The 22229-nt window shown below is 43.2% G+C and overlaps 1 protein-coding gene across 1 annotated transcript; it reads left to right on the top strand.

Annotated features, from left to right (window-relative positions):
* Window positions 1-1685: 1685 nt before the first annotated feature.
* Window positions 1686-16705, top strand: Oser1 (oxidative stress responsive serine rich 1). The gene is made up of 4 exons (XM_021193559.2): window positions 1686-1783; window positions 5580-5700; window positions 9589-9702; window positions 15424-16705. Exons 2-4 carry the CDS (start codon window positions 5624-5626, stop codon window positions 16106-16108), a joined length of 876 nt encoding a protein of 291 aa, XP_021049218.1. The 5' UTR covers window positions 1686-1783; window positions 5580-5623; the 3' UTR covers window positions 16109-16705.
* Window positions 16706-22229: the final 5524 nt, after the last annotated feature.

Raw genomic sequence — 22229 nt, 5'->3', positions numbered from 1 at the left:
CCATCAGGGAGTTACAAGAGGATTATTTTTTCATTGTGGGCCAGTTACTGTACAGAGAGGATTTAAAGGTTTTATTCAGGAACCATCACAAGCGTTATGTTCAACAGCCCTATACAGATGCTTCTTAGCTTATGAAAGGGTCACATCCTACTCAGCACATCACAAGTGGAAGCATCCTAAGTCCAAAACACACTTAATCAACACAGGGCACTAGGAACATCAGCTTGCCCTTGTGATCCTGTGGCTGAATGGGAGATGCAGCCTCTTTTGCAGGACAGCATCCCCAAACATATCACAGGGTGTATTTTGGCTTGGAAAAAATTACCAAAATTCAAAATCTGATGAAGTTCCCATCGAATGCAAAAGGCTTTCACATCATACAAAGAAGGATCAGGCAAAAAAAGAGAGGAGAGGGGGAGGGAAGGAGGGAGGAAGGAAGGGAGGAAGGAAGAAAGGAAGGAAGCAAGCAAGCCAAAGCCAAGCCTGCTGTCTGGAGACGGGGCTGTCTGTCCAGTGAAGTGTAGATTCCATTCCCTGTGGGCTGACTCAAGTTAAGCTGGACATGGCTATCCTCTTTAGCAGCCACTTCTAGAAGAGGCCAGTTTGGGTTCAGGGGAAAACCCACTCTAAGGTTTAGGTGCCAGAACCAACTCTATTGAGGAATGTTGTCTTTCCACACAAGGGTCTGAAGTGACAGAAACTCCAGAGTGGCAGGCGATGGGGAACCGCCCAAGATAGAACAGGTCCTGACAATGGCGGTAGGGGGAGGTCTTTCACAGCTCACCCTTGACATATGGGTAACTGTCAGATAACTAAAAACCAGAGACTGGTAAATTGTTTATACCTTCTTGCAGAATTTAATTATGTACGTGCATTTCCCTGTATTTCCCACTTGATGCTCCCAAACCATCCTTGGAAAAACAAAAGCAAAATGCTTTCGCTGAGACCGTTTAATTTCCAGACGTCCAGTTGTCAAGAGATACATCAAAACTGAAGGCACGGGAGCCCGAGGCAGGGGAATCAATGCGAGTTTCAGGCTAGCCTAACAAATGAGATCCTGCTTTTTTTTTTTTAAAAAAAGCGAAAAACACAAAACCTAAATAACTTCCATTCCAATCCGGGCAGCATCCACCGCTTGGACCTACTCCAATTAATACCTTCTTGGCTTCTCTGCGGACCCAAGGAGACGACCCACGGCGAGGGCAGAGGACCGAGTGCAAGCGCCCTTGGTTGCATGTAAGAAACTCCGCCGAGCATTCCCGAAGGCATCGGCTGGCGCAAACACTCCCGCAGCCCACCGAATCCCGTTGGCTTGGGGACTTCAAGAGGACAAGAAGGAACCAGGATACGCCGTGCGAGCCGCAGCGGCTCCATAGCTGCAAGGCAAGCGCCGCCTCACGTGACAGCGAAGAGGAAGTCGGCACGCCCAAAAGCCTGCCGGGAGCGAACCCAAGCCAGGGGGCGGAGGGAGCGAAAAGAATAACAGGAAATGACTTAAGACGCACGTGCTTCGGAGAGGGGTTGGAGTTGGGGCTTCGAGAGGCGGGGCTACCGCCGTACGCCTGCGTAGTTGCCGCGGACCGAGCTGCCGAGTCACCGAGGTGGGCGGGGCGTGAGCGGTGGGCGGGGCGCGAGCCAAGGTTGCGCAGGCGCAGTACAACTCGAGAGGCGCGGGCCACCCTATCTGCGGGGTTTGGATCCGGGTCAGTCAGACGCGGCGGTCGCGGAGAGACGCTCGGAGCCGACGGGGCCGGATCCCCGGGAACGACCCAGCTGCGAGGAGGTGAGTAGCCGGACCGGACGAGGAGGGCCGGGGGCGTCGTGTCCGCCAGGCCTCCCACCCGCGAGAGGCGGAGTCCCGCTCTCCGGTCTGGTCGCGGCGTTTCCCTGCGCCGACTGCCCGGCCCGGCCCGGCCCTCGGCTGCCGCGGCCTGGAGTGCCAAGTTGCGCGGCCTTCGCTTCCCGCCTTCTTGCGTTCCCGGGGTGCCCGGGCCGCGCCGGCCACAGCTTCCCCTTTCGCTCTCCTTGCCGCCCTTTGCCCCTTCCCGCCTTTTCCCGCCCTGCGAGCCGCACTCCTCTCCGCCTGCCTCCCGCGGCTCCTGCGCCGCAGCTTCACTCCTGCCTCCTCTCGAAGTCCGTGGCTGGCCGGGGCGGGCAGGGTAAAAGCCGAGACAGCTTTCCGCTTGGGTGTCCCCTGGTTCTAACCTTTTCCCCGCCGACTCCGCTTAACCGTGATAGGCAGAAAGGAACGAACCTGTCGCTTTGCCTGTAGTTCTGTGATTTGAGGGCTTGAGTGGGTGTGCCCAGAGAGGTGTGGGTGTGTTCTCGTCCTAGGGACAGATCGATTCTATCGGGGCCGTTCTGGAGGGTTGCTGGATAGGGTTGGTTAGTTTGTTGTTTTTCTATTTTTTTCCTTTTCGGGACTCTGTACTTTCGAGAGGTTTGGGGAAAATTCTTTGCTTTAACTTTGTGAGGACGCGTGCAGATCTCATTTTCGTGCTGCTGAAAATGAGTTCAACTTGAAACTTAAGGAGAGCTTAGTTTAAAGCTTCAGAAGTGTGAACAAGACAGTGCACACGGTATTGGTTGGTGTAAAGAAACTGGGATGTGATTTGACTTAAAAAAAAGTAGTTACGGGCTTTTTTGCAAGTCTGAGGTCTTTGGTCATTCTTTGGAAGTAAGAGCAGTGAAGGGGTAATAGAATTTCCCACAGTGTAATGTAAATGAAGATAGGCAACCCAGTCACCTGTTGTATAAAGCTGTTAAGTTGATGCTTCCAGAACGGAAAGCTTGGAACTAGGGGGAGCATAATAACCCGTTTGTAATTACAAGCATGCTCTGATCTAGCGTCCCCCCCCCCCCCCAGGTTAAGCCTAAGATACTCACTTGCTCTGGGTTAAAGTAACTGAAGAAAAACACGAGCAGTCCACTGGTGGACGTTTGAAAACAAGTTAGGCGATACTTTCTTCTCGAAGCTTTTGGTTTGCAGCCAGATTTTTATTTTGGGCTGTTGGGGTTTTTAATGATACATCTGTTAGTGTCTCAACAAGAATGCTAAGTTTGTATTAACATCTAGGGTGGTCACCTGCCATACTGTTAAGTCAGCACGGTGTAATTAGAAGTGGTGAGGCTTAGCTGGGAGGCTTCTTAGCCAAGTGTGAGTTCTGGAGAGTAGGTAGGACTGAGAGGCCCTCCCTACTGAAATGGGGTTCCCGAGACCCCTGTATTCTGTTGTGGCATCCAAGGTAGAACTAGGAATCCTAGAAGTACTTGGGAAAGGAGTGGATCTCTGGTGTTTACCAGTGTCCATGTGGCTTAGTGTGTACTTAAATGTTGACTGATTGCCACACAAGTCAGATTGAGAGAACTACTATAAACCTCACTATTAATTTTTTTTTACTTGTATTATGTGTATGAGAGTGTTTTATATGAAGGGCAGTGTGCAACTTGGGGAGTTGTTTCCTCCTGTTAATCAAGTTCTAGGAAACAAGCTCAGGTGGTCAGGCTAGTAGCCATTCATTCACCTTTACTCTTTGAGCCATCTCATCAGTCCTTACAAATTCAGCTTTCATGGAGTTGTGGTAGCAAATTGAAATTGTTTACAACCTGTGATAGACCTTTGTAGATGTGGGAGCTCCAGACACACCAGAACTTAACCTGTGCTTAGTATATAGAATATTGTGTATTTGGAGGACTCCTACTCCTGTGAAGAATTAGACGAGTGAAACTTAGTCATGTGGATGAGGTTTCCTTGTGTCTGACCTGGTTAAATAAACCACTTATTTGGGAGCATGGGCTTGTTGTCTTCTGATATTGAAGTGAAAAATAGCTAAATTCTTTTTTTTTTCTTTCTTCAAGACAGGGTTTCTCTCTGTAGCCCTGGCTGCCCTGGAACTCACTCTGTAGACCAGGCTGACCTCTAACTCAGAAATCTGCCTGTCTCTGCTTCCCAAGTGCTGGGATTAAAGACATGTGCCACCACGCCCGGCTAGCTAAGTTCTTTTGACGGTGAATATACACACAAATGTCAAACATTGTGACATCTTGACCTTTGGAATATTAGAGGTCTCATAATAACATATAACTCTCTTCTGAGAAATAAGCTGATCTAGAATCAGTACCTAAAGGTCCATAGAGAGGCACTGCTCTCTTTGAGAGTGCCTGGGGGTGGGGTGGGGGGTTAGGAGGTACCAGGTTAAATATAAAGGTAAAATATATCTTTGGCTTAAAAAGTATATATTGTTTTTTAGTCTTTTCTTTCTTCTTCCCTCTCACTTTTTTGGATACTGGTGTGTTTATTCAAGATTTGGTATTTTGGTAATTTTAAGATTAGATTTGAGAATTTGTGTTGTCTGTTTGAGTTAATGATCCTTTATCTCCTTTTTGTTAAGTGGGGAGTACATGGAGTCATATTTGCAGAACAGTATTCTATGAGTTTCTTTTCTACTTATAACTAAAGAGAATTTCTGCTTTGTTCTTTATCTGTTTTTGAGTATAGGCATCGTTTCTTGTGTAATAACTACAGTACCCAAAGCTTACAAACACCTAATAAGTTTTTGGTCAGAGGAGTAGAGTATAAAGTAACCAGTGATGACTGCAGTCTTTATTCCTGTTTTAACAACAGCAACATAAAGTTCTTCATGTGTGCTGATACATTGGTTAAAATTGCTTTGTACAAATGATGTGGTGTCATAAAATCGTACTTAGAATTGTTAGAATCAGACTATAAGAGTTTAAAGCATTAACTATTTAGGTGGTTTGAATACTTTTGGTTTGTGTCTCTGGAATGAACTACAATCCAGAATTGGAAGGTTCACCTAGAATTGGAGGCTCACCTGTAATCCTGATCTTGAGGCTGGGAAATACAAGTTTCTGACCTGCATCTTGAGGCATAGTGGCTATAAATCCCAGGAGACTAAGACAAAGAGATCTGAGTTTGTCAAGGTCATCTGGGACAAAACTAGCCCCAGATCCAGGTGTGGTGGCACACACCTTTAATCTGGACCACATCTTCTGCTGGAGACCTGCATAAGGACATTAAAAGAAAAAAGATTGCTCTTTGCCTGCTTGCCATGTGGGACTGAGCAACTGCTAGATCCTTAGACTTTCATTCACAGCTGCTGCTGACCATTGTTGGGGAGTTGGACTGCAGACTATAAGTCATCAACAATTTTTTTTTTTTAGATTTATTTATTTATTATATGTAAGTACACTGTAGCTGCCTTCAGACACTCCAGAAGAGGGAGTCAGATCTTGTTATGGGTGGTTATGAGCCACCATGTGGTTGCTGGGATTTGAACTCCTGACCTTCGGAAGAGCAGTTGGGTGCTCTTACCCACTGAGCCATCTCACCAGCCCAGTCATCAACAATTTAATTACTATATAGAGACTACCCATAAGTTCTGTGACTCTAGAGAACCCTGACTGATACAGCCGTGTATGTATGCTTGCACATGCATGATAAGCTCTGTATGTAACTTGCTGCTTAGAAATGAAACATATTTCTCTCTTAACAGTAATTGTATAAGGAAATATACTCTCGATCCCACTAATTTTCACTTTTCTTATTTCCTTTTTAGTATTAACGGGAGGGAACATCAATAGGTGTAGAGAAACCTTCACAATGAAATCTGAAGCCAAGGATGGAGAGGAGGAAAGCCTGCAAACTGCCTTCAAGAAATTAAGAGTGGACGCATCAGGGTAATTGAGCATGTGATATGTGGCTTAGGACTATTTACTGGATTTAAATAGTCTTTGTTTGAAATGTTGCTCTTGTCGATTCTTTGTGCATCCCAGGGTATGTAAATGGCAATGCCTTGTCTATATTCTGAGTAAATATTTGAAAAGCAGCAGTTCATTTTACTCTAAGGTAGAGTATTTTGGTTTTCCTTAACTCTGAGGAGGTCCTTTTTTCCTATTTTAATGTTAAATATTTAAATGTTAAATCAAATAGTATCTCGCCAGTGACTTCTCAAATGCCTCAGTGGAATCACAGTATTTTTTATTTTTTTTTACTAAAAGTGAATTGGCCCACTAAAGGTCTATGAAGACATTCTTGATTTCAGTCTCTAATTGATAAGTCTGTATATGGAAACCTGTATTGAGTAGAGATCTGTCACTAAGATCAATAGTCTTAGAGCCTTTGGCTAACTAATTGGAGCATTTGCAGACCAGCTGCTGCCTTAAATATTATTTCACCCTTTAAAAATGTTGTGTGCAGATAGATCTCTTATGCTAGTTCTTCTGGCCCTAAGCCAGATGAGCTCTTGTGTTAATGAACATGTTTTTTTTTTTTTTTTTTTTTTTTTTTTTTTTTTAACTAGTGCAAACTGAGCACTGAAAGCTCATAAACTCTGAAAGCTCCAGTTGAGCATTATAGCAGTAATCGTTCTAGTCACCATTATTTCACCCTGCCCCGAGTAGTAAGTACTTGGAACACATTTAACCCCCTCTACTATCTTAGAAGACAGGCACTGCCATCATCTTAGTTTAGAGGCTGCTCACAAAATTTGGTCCCTTTCTACTAGTAGAAGTTACAATTGGAGTTTGAACTCAGTGTCTTGCTGCAGAACCTGTTCTTAGTTATTCTTTCATGTGGTCCATTGCAGACACATGGAAATATTTTACAAACTAACAACCAAATAGATGCTAATAGCTGCCTTGCTGTGACTAGTACTGTTTCTGGCTTACCCTAGAATATTTGTGCTACTAGATGAGCTCAGTGGATATTAAGATGCTCAGGCTTGCCTCCATGGTACTTTAGAAGAGCATCATTTTCCCAGTGGTTTTCCAGCACAGTTTTTGCCATATCAGTGCTAAGATACACTCCTTTGTTTTGGGCTTTTGAGACAAGGTCTTACTATGTACCCCAGTCTGGCGTCCTAATCACCATCCTTCTTTCTCAGTCTTCTGAATGCTGGCATTATATTCATGTCCCATTGTTCCTAACCCTTTATTGTTGCTGTTGTCTTTTTTGTTTTTGATGGAGGTACTCTGTCCTGTAGATAAACTGGGGATCTGGCTCATGGTAACTAAGTGTTGTGCCACTAAGCTGTATCTCCTAGCCTGTGATAAACCTTTTGAGAAAAGGAAATGAAGTGGAAAAACAAAACTCTATATTGTAGTCTTAATATATTATTTGTGATTTTTGGTGTATTTTTAAATTTAAAAAAATTTTTAGAAATATATATATATATATATATATACACATATACACATAACACACATATAAATCATCTAGTATATAAATCTATATAAGTAACTCTTCACATGTACAGTTCTCCTGGATGTTTTAAGAAATTGAAATGTAAGCTCTGTATTGTGGCACACAATTTTAATCCCAGCACTCAGGAAGCAGGCAGATCTCTCTGTATTGTGAGACCAGTCTGGTCTGCATAGGGAGTTCATAGGGGTTACATAAAGAAACCCTGATACACAGAGAGAAATGAGAATGTAAAATTAAGCTAAAAAATATAATTATTGATGGCACTACGAGTTATTTGACCATTATAAAATGCCTTATAAAATATCCATGCAGTTTATGGTTGTAAATTACATGTTTGGGCACTGGAGATGGGGCTCAGTGGAGAAGAGCACATACTGCTTTTTCAGAGGACCAAAGTTCAGATCCCAGCACCCATGTTTTTGGCTATTTGTAACCACAGCTCCAAGGAGATCCTGTGCTTCTTGCTTCCACTGAGAGTTGTACTCAAAAGCACATGCCCATTCATAGGTAAAAATAATAAATAACAAAATATGCCTTTTAAAGAAATTACATACTTGTAGCTTGTGATATGCCTTTATTAGAGTTATAGGAGAAATAGTAGAGAATATTTGAGAAGGGATGAGTATTGAGTGTGACTAAGCAGAATAAGACTTGGAGAGTCTATGCAGTGACTGTTTGTTTCCTACTGTTGTCGTACACTGCCGAGGAGTGACTCATTAAGCTTTACCAGGAGTTTAGCATGATCCTGTTCAACAGGTTTTGATTTTCAGTGGTATTTGTCTTATCAGAACAAATGTTTTAGTATTTGTTATAAATCAATAAACCTTTTAATTTGACTATAAAATATTTTAGGAAAAATAAAAGGCTAAGAAGAAGTAAGAGTCACAATTTACTTTAATCTCTAGGTCCTTTATATGTAATGCTGTACATGGGGTTTTATTTGATGTTTTTCTGAGACATGGACAGGTCTGTCTGTTAGCCAGGCTGATTCCAGGCTTGTGATCCTCCTCAGCCTCCTGAGGGCTGGGATTGAGGGTATAGTGTTTTAGATCATGCTGTGCACTGACATTTACCATAGTGCCTCTTATGATAATTCGAACATGCTCTCATGTTATTAGAAGTTCTTTGTGCTTATACTTTTAGGACAGGGTCTCACTAGGTAACCCAGGCTGGCCTGCACCTTTCTGTAGTATGTAGCCCAGACTGGACTTAACTTCCTGTAATCCTTCTGCCACTCTTCTAGAATTATAATCAGGCACTGCCATGTTTGGATGTGTGTGTGTCTTGTAGACAAGACAACTTGGAATGCTATTCCATGGGTGCTATCCATCTGTTTTTTTTGTTTGTTTGTTTTTTAAAGACAAACTGTCTCACTAGCCTGGAGCTTGCCAAGTAAGCTAAGCTGGCCAGCCAGTGAGCCCCTGGATCCTATCTTCCTCCCAACCAGCTCTGATTACAAGCACACAACTACACTTGGCTTTTTAATTTTGGGGTTTAAACCCAGGTTCTTGTGTTATGTATATTTTGGAAGGACTTATATCAAAATGCTTATGTTGATAGTCTTGATACAAATGGTTCTCATTTACATTTTTTAAAAAATGTTCTTAGCTGGGAACCCATATTTTGTATACTTTTAAAGTAAAGATGTAGCTGAGTAACAGATTTACTAGTAGTAAAAATAGGAACATCTTTCTAAAGGTTGTAAAATACTCAAAAACGCCATCCTTTGCTAGTTGAATTGACTCTTAACTATAGGCTCCTAAACTTAGTTTCTATGTCGGTGGTTTCGTAGGTGAAAGAACATCGGTGTCATTAGCATTCTCTCTGAACATAGAAGGCTTGATCTGCCCCAGATAAACAGCTTGAAGCTCTATTTATAGCCCACTGCTGGGTTGCACTGCTGGTTGCTCTGGCTTATGATCTTGCAATCATGGGTTTTTAGGGATCTTTCCAGTTTGGTTTTGGAAGAAATTTCACATTAAAAGCTAAATTTTTCTATTTGTTTTCTTATTGATTGATTGAATGGTTTTCAAGATAGGATTTCCCTGTGTAACTGTTTCCCCTACCCAGCTTTGTGATTACAAGCATTTACCATAGTGTCTCTTACAATAATCCAAATATGTGGTTTCTCTGTTCTTCCTGGAACTCGCCTTGTAGATCAGGGTGGATAGATCCACCTGCCTCTGCCTCCTGAGTGCTGGGATTAAAGGTGTATGACACCATGCACAGATCAAAGCTGAATGTTGAGAAGTGTAAACTAGAAAGAAAAGGTGTCATTCAAAGTTGTATTGGGGTTAGTGAGGGTGGAAAGTTGTCCTCGTGATGTAGCTTTCCATCACAGTAAACTTTGTTCTTGTCCTCAGGTCCATCATATCTCTGTCTGTTGGAGAAGGCCCAAGTGTCAGAGCATCAGTCAGAACAGCAGCAGATGATACCAAACCGAAAACCATGTGTTCTTCTAAAGACAGTTGGCATGGGTAAGAGTGCCCCCCTTCCCTTTTAATTATAATTATTTATTTGGGGTGTGGTACCTTCCAGGGAGTGTGTGTGGAAATCAAAGGACAACTTTTGAGACTGAGTTCTCCAGTGCATATGTTTCAGGGGTCAAACTCTGGTTGTCAGGGTTAGCTGTCTCTGGCCTGGGTAAGAGCCTCCTATGCAGAAGATTGTTTTGGGCTTTAAATGTGTGTTTGCTTATTTGCATGTGTATTGTATGTGTTTGCATGCTTTTTTTGTATATGAATGTGCCTGTGCAGGCCAGAGCAGTGTTGGAATCCCTGGAACTGGATTTACAAGGAAGATGTGAGCCACTTGGGTTCTCTGTAAGAAAAGCAAATGCTCTTAACCACAGAGCCATCTCAGCCCCGCTCCTTAAAGACTTTCATCTTATTTGTCTCATTTATTTGCTGTTGTGAAGAGATGCCATGGTCAAGGCAGCTGATAGAAGAACGAGTTTTGGGGCTCACAGTTTCAGAGGTTGGGGTCCTTACCCATCATGGCAGGGAGCATAGTAAGTAGGTGGCGGGTGGGCATGGTACTGGAGTGGTAGCTGAGAGCTCACTTCTGGAGACACGACTGTGAGGAAGAGAGACACTGGCAGTGGTGTAGACTTTTGAAACCTTAGAGCCCTCCTCCAGTGACACACCTCTGACAAGATCATACCTTCTATTCGTTTCAGACAGTTCCACCAACAGGGGATCAAGTATTCAAACATATGAGCCTATGGGGGGTCTTTTTTTTTTTTTTTTTTTTTGCTTTTCGAGACAGGGTTTCTCTGTGTAGCCCTGGCTGTCCTGGAACTCACTCTGTAGACCAGGCTGACCTCGAACTCAGAAATTCACCTGCCTCTGTCTCCCAAGTGCTGGGATTAAAGGCGTGCGCTACCACGCCCAGCTTCTATGGAGTTCATTCTTAAACTACCACATTGAGTAATTGAGGATTGGGTTTTCTTTCCCAAGTTTCCTGAAGAGAGTATGCTGTGATCCAACCTTATAAGACGCAGTGATTCTTCTCAGACACTCTACTCTTTGGCCCAGCTTGGCCGTTAACCTACTAGGCAGCTCATTCTGGCCTCAGATAGCTTCCCAGTTTCTGGAATTTTAAGCCTGAGCTACCATGCCTGGCTTCATAGTTTTTAAAAATGAGTTTATTGAGACATTTTCTGTGTCATTATGTTTCTGCTGGTGTACATTCCCAGCCTTATACAGTACAGTAGCTTTTGTCCTAAGGTTTCTGATGCTTGAAGTAGCATGTGAACAGTGTATTTCTTTCCTGGCCTTTTAATCACTTTGCTTTTAAATTACTGGTGAGTCACATAAATAGCATGTGGCTTTTCTTGATTTCTTTCTTTCTTTCTTTCTTTCTTTCTTTCTTTCTTTCTTTCTTTCTTTCTTTCTTTCTTTCTTTCTGTCTATTTGCTGAGTTTAGTGCATTTGTTTTGATAACTGGTATATTTGTGCTTTTGCCATTTTAATTTATTTTACAACTTTTATAACTTTTTTTGAGACATGAGGTCTCACTCTATAGCCCAGGCTAATTTAAAGTTCACTGTGTAGCCCAAGCTGACTTTGACTTCGTGGCCAATTCTCCTTCGTTTACCTATCAGGAACCATGCCCACTGTTGTTAGGATTTTTCTGTTTTCTCTCCCTTACCTACTGCCCTTTCTTCATCTTTTGCTAAACGATTTGAAAAAAAAAAATTTTTTTTTTTACCTCTATTAATGTAGAAGGTATTTATCATCTTTTTAAAAAGCAGCTGGCTTTGAAGCCATAAGCCTTTTTTGTTTTGTTTGGTTTTGTTTTTCGAGACAGGGTTTCTCTGTGTAGCCCCGGCTATCCTGGAACTCACTCTGTAGACCAGGCTGGCCTCGAACTCAGAACTCTGCCTGCCTCTGCCTCCCAAGTGCTAGGATTAAAGGCATGGGCCACCACCACCCGGCTGCCATAAACTTTTAATAAAGGCCAAATGTTAATATTATAACCCCCTTAGTACTTATTTGATTGCCTGTCTTTTATAATGTGATAACTCGGTATGCTGATCCTGCTTTACTTTCAATCCTGCAGGTTAGGTTTTGTTATTACTAGTGGTAATTTGTTAATAATCGCACTTTTAGTTTCTTTGCCCACAGTTCTTGTACTCTAGATCCTGCCACATACAACCTCCATTTCTATTCCTAAATTGTTCATTTGGTGAAAGTCCATTAGTAAATAAGGCTTTCCATTGCTCTGTGTAGAGTACATTTGAGTGGTTTTCCTTGGTCTATCCAAAAGTTCGGTGGTAGAGTTTGCCTAGAGTATGACAAGCCCTCCTTGTCTGTTCATTCCTCAGCCCTGCAAATGATTAGGCATGGTTTCCTCTGGCTGGGATTATATAATATTGTGTCCTATTGGTAAATACTTTGCCCCCTTCCCAAACTGGCCACATTGAACGAATCTCAATTTCTGGTCTTTACTGTTTGTCTATTGTACTTGGTTTCTTGAGGATAGAGCCTAGTGTCTTACGCATAGATTGTGACCCCGAGTTTGGTGACAAATATATTTTGCTTTATCTGAGAGTACCTTTGTTTCATCTTTGTTTTGGAAGATAGATTGGTTGTCTCTGAAATTGTTGTTTCTGGATTGACAGTTTTAACGCTTAGTTGGGTTTGTTTCTTCTGGCTTTGTTGTGCTACTGTTGCAAGGCCTACATTTGCCTAAGGTCTTTGCTATGGTCTTTCAAATCACATCTTCTCTCATTATCTGTTTCTGTTCCTCTGTGGTCCTGGAACTTGAACCTAGGTCATTCCACAGTCATGCCACCATTGCCTAGACCTGTCTTTATTCTCTTTCATGGTTTTTTAAGAAATGGTTTCTCTGTGTAGCTCTGGCTGTCCTGGAATTCATTCTGTAGACCAGGCTGGCCTCGAACTCCGAGATCCACCTGCCTCTGCCTCCCGAGTGTTGGGATTAAAGGTGTGTGCCATCACCACCCAGTTTGCTCTCTTTATTCTTAAAACAGACTCTAAATGTAGTGCTCTCTCTGTTAGACTGACTACTTTTACAAGATATTTTTTCCTTTTCTCTAGTACCTTTTAGGCCACAGGTTAGCAGACCTTTGTATTTTTTGTTTGTTTTTTGTTTGTTTTTTTTTTTTTTTTTTTTAGAGACAGGGTTTCTCTGTGTAGCCCAGGCTGTCCTGGAACTCAATCTGTATACCAGGCCAGCCTTGAACTCAGAAATCCGCCTGCCTCTGCCTCTTTAAGCGCTGGGATTAAAGGCGTGCGCCACCACGCCCGGCAGCAGACCTTTTGTAGAGTGGTAAACACACCTATAACCCCAGCTCTTGAGAGCCTGAGAAAGAATTTTCAGTTTGAGATCTGCCTTAATCTACAGTGAGGCACTGTATCAAAAAAAACAGGTGGCAGGGGGTTAGGAAGAGAGAGACAGACAAACAGACCCAAGAGGCCAAAGCCAAGGATACTGTATAGGAGCTTAGTGAAGAGAAGGCTCATCACTGTTGTTGCGCCATCATCCTGGCAGTTCAGTTGCTGAGGCAGTTTGAAGATGAAGTGGTCAACCTGGTAGGGGTTCTGCTAGAATGTGTGGTAAAGGGCACCCACTGTACTCTGTTTTATCCCTTACTCTGTCTGAAATAGACCCAGCTCTCCTAGTGTGCTCATCTACCCTCCATATTCCATGGTGCTTTTGGATGTTTTATATTGTCGTGTGTATACACATAGATGTGGGCATGTACCATAGCACACACTTGGAAGTCACAGGACAGTTTTGGGGAATTGGTTCTGTGTCCACTATAGGTTCGAAGGATTGAACTCAGGCTATTAGATTTGTGAAATTATTACTCATTGAGTCATCTCCCCTGTCCCTGCTTGGATTTTTGAACTAAGATGCTACTTCTCAATGCCCAACTTTTAGATGGTAGCTAAGTGGACCCCAGGAGGTGGGAGAGAATGGAGAGAAGAAGAATGAAGGGTCACCCTATCCTCATCTCCATAGCTCACAGTTGTAGCCCATTGAAGAGCAGGGTTTGGAGACTGTACAAAAACAAGATGGGCAAAGCACATGCTGAGCATGTGTGAGGCTCTGGCTTGACCCAAGCTCCACTCTAGCAAAAGAAGCAAGTAAAGGGACAGATTTGAGTCGCCCTACAGGTTGCAGTCTGGTGACCTTTGTTATAGATTTATCTTCCTGTCAGTGGTTCTCATAGCAGTATTTTATTTAGTCTGTTTCATTTAATTCCAAATACAGTTTTATTTTCTTTTCCCTTTCTATTTCTGTGAGACAAGGTCTCACTGTAACTCACGCTGGCCTTGAGTTTACAATCCCTCCATCCACTTCACTTCCTGGGGGCTGGAGTTACAAGCGTGCTTCCTGTCTAGTTGATTTCCCCACCCTCTCTATCCCCCCTCCCCCAACCCCTCTTGAAACAGGTTGCTTGCTTGCTTGTTTTTAATGTAGTCCTGACTGTTCAGTAATTTACTGTGTAGCCAAGCTTGGCCTTAAATTTGGAGATCTGATTGTCTGTCTCCCAGAGTTCTAGGATTAAATGTTTGTGCTACCATATCTGGTTTGCTTTTTTATTTTTTAACGTTCTGTATCAGGGCCATGAAAATGGGTCACTGGGTTAGAGGTGCTTAAGTGCTGCCAAGCCTACAGCTCTGAGTTCAGTTTCTGGGATTCACATATGGTGTAAGGAGAGAACTAACTCCCAAAAGATGTCCATCATGTATGCACAGCACATACATGCCAATTCCTCCCCCAAATAAAATAAGTTGTTTTTTTTTAAAAACTATTTTAAAGTCCCAGCTGCTGCTTCATTGTCTTCTTCTTCGTCTTCTTCCTCTTGTTTTCTAATTTGCTTGGTGGTTTTCAGTCTCCTTTCTTCATTCAGTTTTTTTTTATTTAAATGTTTGCTCTATAGTGCACTTAATTCTCAGTCTCTAGAAACGTGGCACACTAAATCCTGTTGGAGTTTGTGTGGGTCTGTGCGCTCGTGCATCTGCATGCACACTCACATGTGAAGGCTTGTGTACTGTTTGTCTTCCTCAGTGGCTCACCCCTCTTCTAGTTTTGTTGTTTGTTTGTTTGTTTTGAGGTAAGGTCTTTGACTCTGGAGCTCCTTGTACCTAGCTGGACTGGCTAACCAGCAAGTCCCAGGGATCTTCCTGTTTCCCCAGCATGAGAATCAGGGGTGCTTGCCACTGCACCCAGCTTTTCGTGGTTGCTGGCATGGCACACTTTTTACTGACTGAGCCAGCTCTCACTTCTGTTACTTTTATTGTTTGTTTTTGTTGGCTGTTAGCAGTGATAGTGATTTGTAATGCCAACACCCTTTTTCGTTAGTGCTGGCACAGTGGCTTTGTAGCATTAGCCTTGGTACTGGAGCCATATTTAGGCTGATGGGACTGCATTTTGGTTTTAGTACATCAGTTTATCTGATTCTCCCACACACAAACCAAGAATGGAAGAAATAAGTGTTCTACACCATGTCTCCCATATGTCTGGCCTGGGTGCTTGTGTTCTCTCACTTGTTCCTGTAGATTGCTAATAAGGGATGCTGAATTTTTTGAGACACAGTCTTTTAAGTAGTTTGGAAATGGAGACATTGATGACCTTGAACCCAAAGGTCTGTTTCTGGCTTTCATGTGGGCTCTCTCAGGAGGGCTCTGTATCTCCACATCATGTGTCTTTTTCTCTTTTAGGTCTACAAGGAAGTCTTCCCGAGGAGCAGTGAGAACCCAGCGTCGTAGACGTTCTAAGTCTCCTGTTCTTCATCCTCCCAAGTTCATACATTGCAGTACAACAGCATCTCCTTCCAGCAGCCAGCTTAAGCACAGAAGCCAGACTGAGCCACCCGATGGCAGCAGTGGACGGGGAATTTCAACACCCAAAGAGTTCAATGCGGGAGAAAACTCTACTTCTCTTGATATTAATCACACAGGAGCAGCCATCGAGCCTCTGAGAAGTTCGGTTCTGAGGCTCCCATCAGAGAGTAAAACAGAAGAGCTCTCTGATGCTACCCAAGTCTCCCAAGAAAGTCTTACGGCCAACGATCTCTCTGACTTTCAATCTGTTTCCAAGCTAAGTCAGGGCAAGCCATGTGTGTGTGTAGGCAAGGAGTGCCAGTGTAAGAGATGGCATGACATGGAAGTGTATTCCTTTTCAGGTCTGCAGAATGTCCCTCCTCTGGCCCCAGAACGAAGATCACTTGAGGACTACTCTCAGTCACTGCAAACCAGAACTCTGTCTGGCTCCCCTCGATCCTGTTCCGAGCAAGCTCGTGTCTATGTGGATGATGTGACCATTGAGGACCTAGCAGGCTATATGGAGTATTACTTGTATATCCCTAAAAAAATGTCCCACATGGCAGAGATGATGTACACCTGATAACAAAAAGCTAATTCATGTGCTTTAAACCAATGAAAGGTTATCAGAGGTTTAGTTAACGGCAGACCTGGTGGCCACTCTGTGAGAAGACATCTCTCTCTGCTCACTGTGCTTGCAATAAAAACTATTCTTGGCATCTCAGTTAATCTTCATTCTGTCAGTTTACTGGGTTCTTATGTACCTGTCAAGGCAAGCAGGTCAAAGAAAATCTCTCCTAAAAATGTTCTGAGGGCTGAAGAAACCATATTGACTGGAGACTGGCAGCAGTGGGGACATGGTGACATCCTTATAAGACAGCATATTTCAGACCTGCTTACGATGTGGCAAAAGAAACAAAAATGTGCATTTGTAACTGAACTGAACACTTGTCATGCTGTAGATGCCAGCCCATCAATAGTAGAGCTTATGAGACTCATTTAAACTGTCTTTGGTTTAACACGGTTTGTGTCATTAAAGGTTTCTTACGTTACTGTTGAGTCAGATATCTAAGGTTTAGAATCAGTTTGAATAAACCAGGTGGCCTGTCCTATATTGTTTTGAGGGAGTCATTAACCTTACTGTCACTAAATAAACCCCTGCTGGTGCTGTTTATCCAGAGGTATTGTGTGTTGTTTCTTAAGCTGATTAAAGTGGGACTGCTAAGCACTTGGTATGTATGAATGTGTGCTGTACTGAAATCAGTGTGTAGTGTTGCCTCCATCTCTGGTGTTTATGTGTGTGATGTGTTGTTTGTGGTTAGTTCCAATATAGGTCTTGTTTTTTTTCCCCTTTGGTTTTTCAAGGCAGGGTTTCTCTGTGTAGCCCTGGCTGTCCTAGACCAGGCTGGCCTTGAAATCTGCCTGCCTCTGCCCCCCAAGTGCTGGGATTAAAGGCGTGCACCACCACTGCCTAGCGCGATATAGGTCTTATGCCACTCAATATGTTTTAGACATTACCCCCTACCCTAAAATCTCTGGAGGAGATCACACCTAAACCGATACACTTACAGTGAGTCATAAAGTCCTCTCCGAAGTTTGGTTAAGTGGCTCAAGCTCAAGTTCACTTTTAACTGGAAGGATGAATTCTTTCTTTTTCCAGGTTATTTGGTTTCTTCCTTTTCTTCCTTCCCTGAGACGGTATTCCTATGTAGCCTGGCCTGGAATTCCCTTTGTAGACCATGCTGGTCTTGAACTCAGAGATCTGCCTGCCTCTGCCTCCTGAGTGCTGGAACTAAAGGCTTATGCCACTGTGTCTGGCCTGCTTTTACATTTTTTGTTTCCTTGTAGCTTCTATTTTAATTCACATTATGCATTCCTAAAATTATGAACATCCATGAAAGATACTAGGAAGTTTGTTTCATTCAGTTTGCAGGGTAAGTCTTCACTGTTCACAAAAGTACCTCATTGGCCTTTTTGAGTTGACTCAAGATGGGATCTGGGTTTCCCATAGGAGTCCTTTTCACTTGGAAGAAGTAGGAAACTTTTCTAGACAAGTCTAAAACCTGCTAGCTTAGTATACATCTGGTAAGGAGAAGGCACTTGTTAGAGCAAGGAGCAAAATATGACAGGATGTGGACTATTTCATCTTAAGGCAGCTTTTCCAGGACAGGACGAGGAAAATGGGATTGTTGACTTTGCATATCTTCCTAATGTTTGAGTTCATAGACACATCTGCATGTATTCTCCAGAAGACAAATTAGGTGATGACCAGTAACTCTGGTGTGCCTCTAAGCTAGGGACCTTTCATATTCCTCCACAGGTCCAAACTCGAAGGTTCTCAGACTACACAGAGCCATTTAGGGTATTTTTTATTGTAAAGATGCCATTCGAACAAGTAGTGTTTTATCTGTGGGGAAAGTATAATTAGCAAGCTACTGAAAATGAATTCAGATGCATTCCTAAGCCTCTTAAATTTTGTTTTATAAAGGACAAAGTCCCAGTGACCTCATAACTTCCTGAAGGGGTCAGATCAGAGCATAGACATTGCAGATTTGTGGGAATAAGCTGTAAATTATTTGTATCCCTCAAACTCATCCTCAAAACAAACTTTTATGGTCTCATAAACATTACAACACTCAAGAAGCAGAAACGGGAGTAGCTTGAGTTCAAGGCCAGCCAGGGCTATATGCCAAGACCCTGTTGTCTCAAAACAAACATGAATATTGAGGTTTAAAGTTAAACTGCACATCCAATTGGGCACATTTCAATTTAGTGTTCTTGAGAGCATTTGCCTTGTGGGTGTGACTTGATCTTTGCCCAGGGGCCTAGAGAGCGTGGGGGAGTGTGGTTTTAATAAGTCCTCAGAAATGGATTCTGAAATGACTGAGGCGAGGCCATGGATGCATATTCTGAAGAATGACTCCTAGTTTTCACTTTTATTTCACTTTTATGCTTTTATTGATACTTCTTAACCAATTGGTCATTGGGGCGGATTTCTTGGTAGCAGGTGCTGGGAACACAACAGTAGGCAGAACAATGTCCTTGTCCATGGGGGAAAGGTGAGCAAAAGTGGGTATGGATTAGGGAAGGATTAGGAGATTGGACGGGTTGGCCTAGGGAGGTGAGATTTCTATTGCACTTAAGGCAAAAGCTTCTGTGATAAAAGTGGCATTGGCTCTGAAGGAGTCAATGGGAGCTGTGTGGACAATTAAGGGAGAGTACTCTTGGGGGTTGGAAAGATAGCTCAGAGGTTAAGAGCACTGACTGCTCTTCCAGAGGTCCTTGAGTTCAAATCCCAGCAACCACATAGTAGCTCACAACCATCTGTGATGGGATCTGATGCCCTCTTGTGTGTCTGAAGACAGCTACAGTGTACTTACGTATAATAAATAAATCTTTAAAAAAAAAAAAAAAAAAAAGTACCCTTGACCAGCAGAACCACTAACTCTAAAGCTGTGAGGTCAGAGGTGCAGGGGTGGTTTTTGAAAAGCTTTGCCTCCTAGTGAGTGAGGTTGCAGTTTGCTCGGTGTGTGAAGGATGGAGACATGAAGAGGTAACTTGGACGACGGTCTCACACTGTTTCCCTGGATAGCCTAGGTTCACTCCTGCCTGAGCCTTCAAGGGTTACAGGCATCCTGCATGGGGACCCAAACACTGGCTACTGAGGAGATTACTGAGAGGTTCGTAGCCTTTGGTGGCTGGACAGCGAGCCGTGCAGGAGCTATGCCTTGGAAGTATTTAACAGGGCAGAAGAGAGGAAGATAGGGATTAATATGGCCTGGCAGCTTTTGAGAAGAGCTGGCGCAGATTTGGGAAGGGGAATTGGGAATTTGGGTTTCCTGTCCAAAATGTATATTAGTTGTGAGTTGAGTGAATCATTGCATTAATTACTGAAGTCAGGAGAGGCACAGCTGGAGAGCCAAAACTTAGAAGCTGTAAGTGTATGGATTTTAAAGAAATGATGCTAATGTAATATTTTAGAAGAAATAAGGGAGTATGTGTGAAGGCTGGGCTTTCTGCTCATTTTGGGGGGCCTGAAACTGCTAGAAATACTTATTTGAAATCAACAATTTACTTTGGAAAAAGTAGATTGTTATTAAAGCCATAAGAGAATACCTAGGCAGTGAGTATATAGAAGTCAGAGGAACAGGCAAGATGGGTTAGGGCAAAGGAGCTTGCCACTAAGGCTAAGGGTCTTAGTTAAGTCCTTGGGACCCATATCGTGGGAGAACCAACTCATAAAAGCTACCCTCTGGCCTCTGTGTGCAATGTGTTCTACACCTGTGCACACACAAATAGATGTAATTTTAAAATTGACAAAGGAGCTAGAGAGATGACTCAGCAGTTAAGAGCACTGGCTACTCTTGCAGAGGTCCTGAGTTCAATTCCCAGCAACCACATGGTGGCTCACAACCATCTGTAATGGGATCTGACGCCCTCTTCTGGTGTGTCTGAAGACAGTGATAATATATTCACCTACATAAAATAAATAATTCTTAAAAATTTGACAAAAGAGGTGGGCTCGCACATGTGTGAGTTTGCACACACAAACACACAGTCAAGTAAGTGCTAGGCACGGATATAGACAACTGTAATCTGCTACTTAGGAGGCTGAAGCAGGAGGATAGTTTGAACCCAGGAATTCAGGGGCTAGCCTGGGCAACATTGTGCAACTTGTCTCAAAAAAGAAAACAGGATTAAGCTCCAGAACACCCAAGGTACAGTGGTTGGAATGGGCAAGAGCCTGTAGGGCCGTGGGCTCACCAAAGAGGGAAACTCAAAAGTCAACCACAAAAGCAGTTTTAACAAGGGAGGTCTCAGCTGCAGACATGGAGAGACAGAGGAGCATCTGCCGCAGGCCTGGATGGACCACTGTGGGACACATTAGAACAAAGACAATCCCTGCTTTACACGGGGTCTGGGAGGGGTGTGGACCTAGTCTGGATACAAAAAGGTTCCTGGGAAGATGGGCCTTCTTTCTCCAGGCCTTCAGAAGTTCCGAAGTCCAGTGCCCCTCTTCTTGCAGGTTCCCTCCATCCTGGGCTCCCTGGGAAGGAAGTAGAGAAAAGGTGTGAGTGCCTCTGACAATATAGAACCAGACTGTGGCAAAAATCTTGGCAAGAGATAGATTTTTTTCCCCCACAAAGATTTAGTATATGTGTGAATGTTTTGCCTGAATATGTATGTCTGTACCACATTCCTACAGTGCCTAAGGGTATCAGATCCTTTGGGACTGGAGTTACAGAAACCATTGTGAGCTACATAGGTGGCAGCACTCAAACCTGGGTTCTTTGCAAGAACAACAATTGCTTTGAACCTCTGAGCCATCTTTCCGACACCATACATCTTTAAAAAAAAAAAAACAAAAAACAAAAAACAGTTTAAATTCATAAAAAATTCGTAAACTTTTTGAAGAACTTTTGGTTTAAGGAAAGTCAGCTGTAATACACACAGAACCACAAGAGGGCATACTTTCCTCAAAATTCACAGGATTAAAATGTGAGGCAAAGGAGGCTGCCAGGAGAGCCATGGTTTTCAGGAAAAGCCAGCTCTGGCTGCACAGTGAGGCCAATGCCAGATTCTGAAATCTGAATTTTGTTTGTGAAAGATCAAAGTATTTCTATTACTGATCTGACCCGTCTGTAGACAAACCACAGGGCGTCCTTCATAGGAGTTCTTCAATGTCAGGGATTTTGTATTTAGTCTTTCTTTGGTGACTATCTTATTAACCATAATGGTCTGAAAAGCATTTTGTTGTGTGAGAGTGGTATAATAGCCAGTATTGTTTAAGTGTTTAACGCTTTCAAAGTATGAAGCTTATTTATTTAATAGTTGTGAATATTTTGCCTAGACATATAGCTGTCTGTGCACCATGTGCTTTCCTGGTGCTCACAGGGGCTAGAAGAAGGGGTTGGCTCCTCCAGAACTGGAGTGACAGATTTTGTGGGTACCAAGAACCAAACCTGGGTCCTCTGCAAGAGCAACGAGTGTTCATAACCACTGAGCCACCTCTCCGGTCCCTGAGTATGAACCTCTTCAGCAGAGGCTCTTGTAACTCTCCCCTGGTCGCTTCAAGAGGCTGTGATTATCCTTAATGTAAGTGTTGATCCCAGGCGAGTTCTGGAGAGGCAGCACCTACCTTGATTTAGGGAGACTTGGCAATCAGTCCAAAATTGTAAGCTAGCTCATCTGGGCGGAGCTGGGAGGTGTTTTTGTTTGTTTTTGTTCTTCCAGTACTGGGGATTGAGCTTAAGACCTCACATTACCATACAAGCGCACTCTTCGTTTTTTATTTTGAGGTGGGTCACATGAAGTTGCCCAGGCTGGCTTTGAACTCATCCATTATATAGCCTAGTAGGTTTTGAACTCCTATCTCAGCCTTCTAAGTTTCTCAGTAGCTACAGCTGTACCACTAGGCACAGCTCAGAACTGGGATTTGAATATACATCTAACTCCCAAACTTCCGGCTTGTGTAAAGTAAACGTATGCAAACCTATAAATGTTATCAAGAAACGTTTTCAAAACTTCACGATGGGCCTGGTGAGATGGCTCATCAGGCCTCTGTTACCAAGCCTGATGACCTGAGTTTGACTCGAGACTCGCAAGATGGAAGGACAAAAAGGACTCCCTCAAGTTGTCATCTGACTTCCATATATGCACTGTCTCTCTCTCTCTCTCTCTCTCTCTCTCTCTCTCTCTCTCTC

The sequence above is a fragment of the Mus pahari genome, chromosome 3 (assembly GCF_900095145.1).
Source record: "Mus pahari chromosome 3, PAHARI_EIJ_v1.1, whole genome shotgun sequence".
NCBI classification, from domain to species: domain Eukaryota; kingdom Metazoa; phylum Chordata; class Mammalia; order Rodentia; family Muridae; genus Mus; species Mus pahari.
This window is presented reverse-complemented; position numbering and strand designations above follow the sequence as displayed.